General features: G+C 38.6%; 1 protein-coding gene across 1 annotated transcript in view; it reads left to right on the forward strand.

The window, feature by feature from the left end:
- SSMEM1 (serine rich single-pass membrane protein 1) overlaps window positions 1-11,401 on the forward strand; it is a 29,094-nt gene that overhangs the window by 17,552 nt on the left and 141 nt on the right. The window contains exon 4 of the mRNA XM_077857346.1: window positions 11,344-11,378. Coding sequence (XP_077713472.1) covers window positions 11,344-11,378 — 35 coding nt within the window. The remainder of the gene's footprint in view (window positions 1-11,343; window positions 11,379-11,401) is intronic.

Below are 11,401 nucleotides of genomic sequence, written 5' to 3' on the forward strand. Positions count from 1 at the left end.
ACCTCTGCTGTAGCGTAGTTCTGATCCCATCTTACTGTAATGAACCCCCATCCTTCCTCTTATGTTTCATGGTCAAATAACTGGATTTTTTGGAAATTATGCATTGATACTCCTAAACTTCCAGAACTTGAATTTTTGTACTTGAGGTCATGAATGAACATTTCAAAGAACCACATTGTTTACTTTCAATAGCATTGATATCTTTGTGCATTGATGTTTATACATCTATTCAAATATTTAGTCCTTGACATTTATACATGGTAAAGCGAATGTGTTGACGTTAGTGATAAGAAGAGTAGATTTTATAAGGTTAGTTCAGTTGAGACAAAGCTGGAAATCATTAGACATCCTGGAAGTGGTGGATTTTAGCATCAATCACATACTTGGACTTAAGCCTGTTGACTCTGTTCATTTGTGGGAAAAGAGATAAAAATTAAAGAACACATATAAAATGCTGAAAAACATATTTCTGAAGAATATATCTGAAAGGTGATGTGGACTAATTCTGTATATAAAAATTAATTCCAGATGGAATAAAATTAAAAGATAAAACAAGGAAACCACAAAAGTACTAGAAAAAAACACTAATAAAATGTTTTCTAATCTCAAAGTTGGGAAGACTTTTCCAAGCATAATATAAATAAAATCCAGAAGCCTTAAGAGAAAAGACTTTACTTGGACTGCATACAAATATTTAAGCTTCTGGAGAGAGAGAGAGAGAGAGAGAGAGAGAGAGAATGTCAGTAAATAAAGTGAAAAGGCAAAGGGAAATTGGGAACATTTTTTGGAACACAAAATTAGAGCAAGCCCTAATATTTCCAATATATAAAGAGTTTTTAAAATAAGATAAAGCCAAATAAGTCAGTAGCAAAATGGTCAGCAGAATATATGAATAGAAAGTTCACAGAAGAGGAATTCTAAATGATTCTAAATGATATGCAAAAGGATGATCAACTTCACAGATAATTAAATACAAAATAAAAAGTATTTTTCTCATTTTAGATTGGCGTAGGTCTGGTGTTTGATGATACCAGCATTGGGAAAAAGCTATGGTGGTCGGAAAGAAAATTGATATAGTTTCTTTGGAGGGCAACCTGATAATATAAAAAATGTTCATGCTCTGTGACCTAGCAATCTACTGTCAAGAACTGATCCAACAGAAATATCCTTTCAGATGTACACACACGCAAAATAGGTATATACTTAAGGATATTCATTGTAATATCGTATCTGCTTAGATTTACCAGGTTCCCAGAATCTGCTTTTTATTTATGTTTTATTTTTATTTCTTTAAGTAGGCTCAAGAGATCAAGAGTTGCATGTTCTATTGACTGAGGCAGTCAGGTGCCACCTGGAACCTTCTTTTTAAAAATGACATTTTTAGGGCAGCCCTGGTGGCCCAGCGGTTTAGCGCTGCCTTCAGCCCAGGGTGTGATCCTGGAGACCTGGGATTGAGTCCCACATTGGGCTCCCTGCATGGAGCCTGCTTCTCCCTCTGCCATTCTCTCTCTCTCTGTATCTGTCATGAACAAATAAATAATAAATAAATAAATAAATAAATAAATAAATAAGACATTTTTATTGTGTTATTTTCTGATTAGAAGTACTTGGGTACATTGTAAGAAACTCACAGAACACAGTTCTGTTAAAATAGAAAACAAGTTCCATCCTAAAGATGAGTACTGCTAACAGTTCAGTGAGTATTATTTTCAGATCATTTTTGTACATAAAAATATATAATAAGATTAACACTTGCTTTCCAAACCTAACAACTGAATAGATTCAGATAAATATTTTGAGATATACTTCTCCTCACCCACACTCTTACTATTTGCTATCTGAAACTCATGAGCTGAATACATTAAAAAAACTTAATATCCTTCACTATCTGAATTCACTACCCACATTTTAACTCTTGCTCTCTGGATTTAGAAATAAATAAATTTGGATAGCCAGGGATAATTGTGCAAATATTTTTTCTCTTACAAAAATTAGATTGTAATATATACACTATTCAACAACTTACCTTTTTTGCTATATTTGTGACACTATTCCATGTTAGTTCATAAAGATCAATCTTATTTTTTTAATGTCCACATAGTATTCCACTATATAATTATATCAAAATTAATTGAGTGAATTTCTTATTGATGATCGTTTACTGGTAACCTAAGTATATGCACATGGAAAAGTGTCTCGATAATATATTTTTTCTCTTCTCTTCCCACTCTAAGAGTGTATGACTGTGGATCCACTTTTAATTTAGAGCTACATGGTTTAGCTCTTAATTATAAGCTAAATTATAATTATATTTTTAATGTATGTTTATCTAATCTCCTCATACACTGTAAATTGTGAACTTTTTAAAAAGAGGTATTATCTTCACTTCTGTGTCTTCCAAAATGTCTATAAAACTGTTGGGCACACACTTCGGCAGAGCCTCAAAAAGTTACACATAGTGTTATCCTCTGACCCAGCAATCCACTCTTTTTTTTTTTTTTTTTTTTTTGGCAATCCACTTTTTTAAAAAACAATTTTAGAATATGATTTAAAATTTCGGTCTGTTTTATATCAACTGCATTTTTTTCTTATTTTTTTTTAAGATGTTATTTATTCATGAGAGACACAGAGAGAGAGGCAAAGACATAGGCAGAGAGAGAAGCAGGCTCTCTGCAGGGAGCCTGATGTGGGACTCAATCACAGGACCTCAGGATCACAACCTAAGCCAAAGACACTCAACCACTGAGCCACCCAGGTGCCCCCATCTTTTTTACCTTTTGACCTCCTTCACCCAAACAATATTTTTATGTTAAAAAGTAAGTGGGACAGTATGTATGGTCTGTCTAAAATTTTTTTTTTGAAGATTTTATTTATTCATGAGGGACACAGAGAGAGACAGAGACACAGGCAGAGGGAGAAGGTTCCCTACAGGGAGCCTGCTGCAGAACTCAATCCCAGAACCCTGGGATCACAACCTGAGCCAAAGGCAGATGTTCAACCACTGAGCCCCCCCAGTGCCCCTGGTCTGTCTAAAGTTTTGTAAAAAGAGAAAATAAGCTGGTTAATATAAATACAGAAAATTTTTTTGGTGAAATATATACCCCACTGGTAACAGTCATCAGAGATAAGATTGGGACAAGGGAAGGTGGGCAACATGAGAAGTAGTTACTTTTTGTGTTATAGTTTTCAATAATGTTTGAATGTTTTTACTACGCAAATATTATTTTAGAAGCAGGAAAAAGTAAAAATAAAAAATATACAAAGGTACTGAAGAATGTTCCTTCTAATATGCTTTGAAATAGTGAAAAATTGGATGCTGTAAATAATTGGCTAAATAAGTTATAATACATCCATATAGTGGAATACAATTCAGCTCTCCCCAGAATACACTTATCATGTCACTCTCTCAAAAATAAGGGGCACCAGGATAGCTTACTTGGTTAAGGGTCCTGGGATCATGACCTGAGCCAAAGACATTCAGGCAGCCCTGGTGGCTCAGCGGTTTAGCGCGGCCTTCAGCCCAGGGCCTGATCCTGGAGACTTAGGATCAAGTCCCGTGTCAGGCTTCCTGCATGGAGCCTGCTTCTCCCTCTGCCTATGTCTCTGCCTCTCTCTCTCTCTCAGGAATTTAAAAAAAAAAAAAAAAAAAAAGGCAGATGTTCAATCACTGAGCCACCCAGGCCCCCCTTAAAGTGTGTTTAAAGGAAAAATATTTTACACTGTTTTAGTTCTTAAATTAAAATTAAAATTAATTAAAATAAAATTTAAACATTCAGTTCTCCAGTCGCACTAGTCACATTTCAAGTGGTCATTATCCTCATGTGGCTGGTGGCTGCATTATTGGACAGTGCAGATGAAGAACATTTCCATCATTATAGAATGTCTATTGGACAGTTCTGGTCTAGACATTGACTTGAGCTCTTGGCTGATAAAATCTTATTAATCTTTGGACCCCTATTACTAAACAGTGCTGATTATGTAGGAAATATTCCATAAATGAAGGATCCATTCGTGGATCCTGAACTGGGGTTACCATAAATGGGAACCTAATGGAGAAAGTGAAGGGTGAAAAAACAAATCTTCATAGTTTGGCATTGGGTGGCTTTGTTGACTTCCAGCTGAGGAAGGACAAATAGTTATTGTACCAGAGGTCTTTTGAGCTTGTTGTTGCAAACAGTAAATGACTTATGGAGTCTGTCTGTTCTCCCCAGCTGACTTAACATAAAAAAAGAATTTGTGGGGATCCCTGGGTGGCGCAGCGGTTTAGCGCCTGCCTTTGGCCCAGGGCGCGGTCCTGGAGACCCGGGATCGAATCCCACGTCGGGCTCCCGGTGCATGGAGCCTGCTTCTCCCTCTGCCTGTGTCTCTGCATCTCTCTCTCTCTGTGACTATCATAAATAAATAAAAATTAAAAAAAAAAAAAAAAAGAATTTGTGTAATGCCCTTTTAGATGTAAGCAAAGGCTGTCTTTGGAAGAAGGGGGTGCCCAGTGTAAACTGGATCCTACTGGGTCCACACAATGGTTGTCTGTTGGTGGCAGGAGGGGGCAGCAGAGAGCTGCTAGGGTGGTGAGCTCTGGGGAGCCCCAAGACACCCATAGGTGAGAAAATGGAGTATTACAGTGAACTCAAATCAGGAACTCAAGACCAAAAGGAAAGCCACCTTAGTAAGCACAGTATCAAGAGGGATGCCAAGCCAAGTTGAGAACAAGGTATAGGGAAAGATGCTGGGGTCTGTAGTTTCCCATCCCACCTCAGAGGGAAATTTGGTCTGTTCTTGCTTTATTTTATTTAAATTTTAAGCAAAATGAAGAAAATTAAAATTCTTGTTAACCACACAGAACTTTTGGCAATTTCTGTAGCCAAATCACTAGGTTAATTTTTGAGGGTATTTCCTTCCTATATTATTTTTACTTTTCCCCCTATATAATTTGATTGTGTGTTTTGTTTTGTAAGTGGTATGTATGTATATATGTATTTATTTGTAAGTGGTTTCTAAAAAAAACTTAATATTCTGTGAATATCTTTTCATGTCTTATATATTCTTAGTATTCTTGTACAACATCATTTAAAAATTAAATTAAGGTGTGCCTGCATGGCTCAGTGGTTGAGTGTCTGCCTTCGGCTCAGGTCATGATCCTGGGGTCCTAGGATCGAGTCCCGTATTGGGGTCACCGCAGGGAGCCTGTTTCTCCCTCTGCCTATGTCTCTGCCTCTCTCTGTGTCTCTCATAAATAAATAAATAAAATCTTAAAAGAATAAAAATTAGGGCAGCTGGGGTGGCTCAGCGGTCTAGTGCTGCCTTCAGCCCAGAGCCTGATCCTGGAGACCAGGGATCAAGTCCCACGTCAGGCTTCCTGCATGGAGCCTGCTTCTCCCTCTCCTTGTGTCTCTGCCTCTCTCTCTCTCTCTCTCTCTCTGTCTCTGTCTCTCATGAATGAATAAATAAAATCTTTAAAAAAATTAAAATATTTATTTTTAAAGTATAGTTGACATACAATGTTATATTAGTTTCAAGTGTATAAAATAGTGATTCGACAATTCTCTACATTGTGCTCACCATAACTGTAGTCATCATACAATGTTATTACAATATTATTGATCATATTCTCGGGGCATCTGGTTGGTTCAGTCAGAAGAGCATACGATCCTTGATCTCAGGGTCATAAGTTTGAATCCCACATTGGTTGAAGAAATTATTTAAAATAAATATACAATTTAAAGAAGACAGTATTATTGACTATATTCTTTAGCTGTACCTTTCATCTCAGTGACTTATCTATTTTATAATCGAAGTTTGTACCCCTTAATCCCCTTCACCTACAACATGATTTTTAGTGGTCCCCTCATCTTTGGTTGGTGTGGATTTGCTCTGCCTGATTAAACCAATTGCTAATTAGAAGACATTAGGATTTTTCCAGTTTCACCATTTGAAATAATATAAATACGAGCTAAATCTTTGTGCCTATCCATAATGATCTTCTTAGAATAAATGTCTAAAAGTAGAACTGTTAGAAGTTAGTTGGACAGTTAGGTAGTCAGGGCCAGAGTCCCCAACAGGAAAATATGGAGTCAGGACAGCTAAAATAAAACAGCACTGACATCCTGTTTTGCAGCTTAGACAGGATCACACTAACATTCTGCTCTGCAGCCTTTGCAGAAATGACTTCTGCAAAACGGCCTAAAATAAGACAATGAACCACAAAGCATTAGTCAATATCACAGGCAAGGGGCATTTAAGACAGAAGCCCCCGGATGTCAGCAGAAAAAGACCATTGGCATGTGGATATTAACCTAAGATGTAGACAGATATGTAACCAAAGCCCTGATTGGCACGACTCAGCACACCCAATCGCTTAAGATAGTTCCGCAAAAGAGCTCATAAAAAACCTCTAAACTTAGAAAGTCCGGGGCAACCCTCTCGGGCCCTCCTCCCTTTCTGGGAGCTTTATACTCTTGCTCAATAAACTTCGCCTTGCTGCCCACCACTCTTCATGCTCTTCATGTGGTCTACCTCTTTGTTCTTTGAAGTAGTGTGACTGAGAACCGCAGGCACTAAAGGCAGAGAAATACTGCAATAAAGCTAGGTGTAGAGGTCCAGATCTATATGTTTTTGGATTTCAATTGCCAAATCCCTCTCTTGGAAGGCTGTAACAGTGTACACTTGTCCATCAATACCCATTTTCCCAAACCCTCACCAGTTCTGAGTAGTATTAAAAATTTAAGCCAGCAAGCAAGCATCTACCACCACCAAAAAAACCAACAATTTTGCCAACCTGCTTGCTAAAAAAACAAAACAAAACAGCATCTCATTTTTAAAAATAGCATTTCTTTGGTTACTAGAGATATTGGACATTTAAAAAAATTGGTCCCATATTTGTGTGTGTGCCCTTTTTTTGTTATTGTCCATTTTCCTTTTTTTCAGATTTTTTTAAAAGTAATCTCCACACTCAGCATGGGGCTCAAACTCACAACCCTGAGATCAAGAGTTGCATGCACCCTTGCCCAAGTGAGCCAGCCAGGAGCCCCGATTTATTGTCTATTTTCTACAAGATCCTTTCTTGTAGAGTTTTCTAAGTGCTGTCTACATAATGAGGTTATTAATCTTTTAAAATATATGCTGCAACAAATAAATAGTTGGAAATATTTCCCACTTTACATTGCTTCTTCATTGTTTTTGCATGTGACTTCCCAAAGGTTTTATTTAAAAATTTTTTTATTACTTATTTTTATTTTTAAAGATTTTATTTATTTATTCATAAGAGACACAGAGAGGCAGAGACATAGGCAGAGGGAGAAGCAGGATCCCTACAGAAAGCCTGACGCAGAACTCTATCCCAGGACCTCAGGATCATGCCTCGAGCTGAAGGCAGACGCCCAACCACTAAGCAACCCAGGCGTCCTTATTTTTTTTTAATAAGCTTTTTATTTTGGAGTAATTTTTTGGGAAAATTTTACATTTAAGGAAAAGTGGCTGAGACAGTATGGAGAGTTCCTATCCACCTTTCACTCAACCTGCCCCAATGTTCCCTTCTTATATAATCATGGTGTATTTGTCCAAACAAAGCAATAAATACCATACGGTTTTAAAGTTGCCCGTTCATGAGTGCCAGAGAAGCAAGCAACTTGTATCGAATTCATCTTCCTATGATGGAAAATCTGGTTGAAAGTTTAGTTGATGGACATTTGGAGCACATTTTTTTCAGACGTGATAATTTTGTGTATTTCTTGGTCAGAGTCCAGAAGTCTATGTAATTTAGAATATTCTGAAATTCGTCATTAAGAGTGTACTAACAGAGCAGTAGGAGTCTTTTACTATGAATAGTTATGTTTTTACATGCCAAAGCATTCAGAGTTTTGATTTTGAAGGACTCTGGAGTCTGGAAACTCTGTTGGAGGGTTTAATCTCCTGTGGTTCCGTTTAATCCCCACTCTCCCTGCTATCAGGCCGCTCACTTCCTGGGGTTAAAGGGCAAAAGTGGGAAGTGTGCCTAACATCATCCTTAATAGGAAGTAACATGCCATTAGAGCCTTTTCTAAAGAGAGCTATCATCTTTCTCTTTCTAAATTACAGCTTCCCCACTGATAGATTGATAAAGAAGCATTTGGTCTAAAACAGTCTTTTCCTAGAGCAGAGTGGAATTACCTGGGATAGCAGGACAGGACAGTGTCAGAAGGGTGACCCATGATCTGAGCATGGAGTTCCTCATGTCTGCCCCACCTCTGATCAGCCCTGATCCAGGGCTTTGTGTAAGTCACTTCCCCTTTGGCGCCTCATTTCCTCATCTGCAAAGCAAGGGGGCTTCAAGGATCTCTTTCTGGTTGGAGATTTCTCAGTAATTCTCAAAAACAGATTTTATCGGGGTTGATAGATACGTTTATGATGTGGATTGCTGTGATGGTTTCCTGGGTGCTTATGCCAAAATTTATCAAATGGCATATATTAAATATAGGCAGTTTATTGTTTGTCATGTATATCTCAGTATGGCTATCTAGCCTGGATTTTCTCCAGGCTTCTAGAATGATGAGACAGTAGAAAGGACAGTGCTCTGTTCTGATAAAAATCTGTTTCTGTTGTTAGTGATAGAAGGAAATAAACAGTGATTTCTAGAGTTTTCCCTACAGTCCCTAAAGTCTGTGCTTTCTCCTTCGATTTCTTTTTTTCTTTTTTTTAATTACTATTTTTGGGGCACCTGGGTAGCTCAGTGGTTGAGCATCTGCCTCTGGCTCAGGTTGTGACCCCGGGGTCCTGGGATTGAGTCCCAGATCAGACTCCCTGGAGGGAGTCTGCTTCTCCCTCTGCCTATGTCTCTGCTCTCTCTCTGTGTGTTTCTCATGAATAAATGAATAAATAAATAAATAAATAAATAAATAAATAAATAAATAAATTCTTTTAAAAATTACTATTTTCATCCATTCCAGGGAATGTTCATTCTGCTTATTGCAGGCATCATCCTTGAGTCCTCTCTCTTCTGTAGACTGTCAAGGCTGTGTGTGGGGTCCAAGCTTCTCTTGGATGCCCACTGTGGCTCTAGGTTCATTTCCAGTATCCTTTTCAGGAAGTATCTTATCTCTAATGAATGCAATTCATTGGGTAGTACTTCTTAGCAAAAATTCCTCTTTGTTCGAAGGCGTGTTGTAAGGGCGATAAAACAAATTCTCACAGTGGAGGGGTGCCTGAGTGGCTCAGTCAGTTAAGCATCTGCCTTCGGCTCAGGTCTTCATCTCCAAGTCCTGAGAATGGGCCTCACATTGGTTCCCTGCTCAGCCGGGAATCTGCTTCTCTTCTCTCCCTCTACCCCTCCCCACTGCTCATGCTCTCTTTATCTCTCTCAAGCACATAAATAAAATCTTAAAAACAAACAACAACAACTTCTCACAGTGGAACTTCCCAGCATGACATGGGGATGAGGAGGCTGCAGGAGGCTGTGTGAAGGTGGTGATTTGCCATTCCTTTAACTCCCCTTGGAAAGCATCCTTTCCCTAACTTCTTCCATTCCCAGCCAGGCATCAGCCACTCAGCACAGACTCGTGATTCTTCCATGGAAACACTTTTGAGCCCATCTCATGCATTCCGTCTGCTACCACCTAGTCCAGATGCACCACTTTAAATCTGGCTTTCTCCAGGAAGCTCCTTACCTGGCTCTCTGCTTAAAGTGTCCCTGCCTTGAGCCCACTCTACTAGATGTATCATTTTCAGTAGTGCCTTCCTCAATCACGTGCCGACTCAGCAACCTCCTGAGGTTCTCCATTTCTACCTTTCATCAGGGGTAAACTCCATTTGGACTGTGAGGCCCTCACCATCAGCCCTTTTCATATCTTCTCCTATTTCACCTTTCTTGCCATGCCCAGAGGCATGTTTCCTCCTGGACCCAACTGTGTGCCACATATTTCCCAGGTCTGTACCTTTCTCATCTTTTCCTACCACCAGGTTGTCCTCAGTAAATCCTACCTGTCTTAAGACTCACTCTGCTCAGAACCCATCTTTTCTGAGAAGCTTTTAACTGATTCTCCAAGTACATTCATTTCAATTCCTATGACTACTGGTTACTTGCTAGGTGCTGGGCACATGAGGATGAATTATAGCCTCTGTCTTCTCCTGACACCCAAGAGAATGAAAAACCAAGTTAATCCAGGAGTTTTTTAAACCAGAAACACCATATATATATGTATACCTTTCCCCTTCAAGTAGGTACTTGAGAATTTTAACTCCCGGATTTAAAGTGTGTGCAGAGGAAGAATTTGACATACAGAGGACAGAAGAAAATTTTCTTGTGTCTGTTTGTGGTTGATTCTTGCTGGGCTGAACACAATGTGTGTGAATGATTAAGTCCAATAAAGTATGATTCCTAAAATTAGGTTGTTCTATCTTTCTCTTTCGCCGTGGAGAACAAAGTCAGATTATGCAGATTTATGTTTATAGACAAGGAAAGATCACCTTTGCTTAAGAAACCCTTTGCTTGGGGCAGCCCAGGTGGCCCCGGGTGGCTCAGTGGTTTAGCGCCACCTTCGGCTTGAGGTGTGATCCTGGGGACCTGGGATCGAGTCCCACGTCGGGCTCCCTGCATGGAGCCTGCTTCTCCCTCTGCCTGTGTCTCTGCCTGTCTCTCTCTCTGTGTCTCTCATGAATAAATAAATAAAATCTTAAAAAAAAAAAGAAACCCTTTGCTTAAAAATCAGAATATATGATATCGTCTAATCTTCAAGAAAAAGCTCTAAAACATAGAAAGAAATTGATGAAAGGTATACACCAAATGATTTTCTTCAGGTGGAGGAACTCTTGGTGATTAAATAAAATACTTCCTTTTCACCCAAACTTTCTATAACAAGCAATTTCATTGTCGTAATCAGAAAGACATTTTCATTTTGGGAGAAAGCACAGAAACAAGGACATCAATTTGGTACAAATGCAGATGGATCACTTTAGAAACAGTCCAAAATTGAATATTAAAAGGCCTTCTGTTTTGTTTTAATATAGAGTGAGGACAGGAATGGGCCACCTCTACAGGGAGATTCAGCAGATGTGGACTGGGGGGTAGTAGTGTTTCAGAGTAAACATTATAAAAATAAACAAATGAGCAAACTAATGGAATGTGATAGATAGGATGCTTACATAATTACTATAGATGCTGTGCCCTTTTTTGTTTTTTGGTTTGGGTTTTTTTTTTTTTTTTTTTTGGTCTGAGACTCATAAAGGACTTTAACCTCAGGTCTATTAATCTGGCTTTTATCATTGGTCAGAGTTAGTGGCACTTTATGTTCTAAATCATAAATACATGATTTGCCCTTGGTATGCTCTAGCAATTTTGTTTTCTTTCCATCAAAGTTTGTTATCTCATTGCAGGAATGGAAAATGTACGGACTGGTGATATCACACAGGTGGGTGTCTATAGCCTTGAGAA

This window comes from Canis aureus, chromosome 18, assembly GCF_053574225.1.
Source record: "Canis aureus isolate CA01 chromosome 18, VMU_Caureus_v.1.0, whole genome shotgun sequence".
Taxonomy (NCBI): domain Eukaryota; kingdom Metazoa; phylum Chordata; class Mammalia; order Carnivora; family Canidae; genus Canis; species Canis aureus.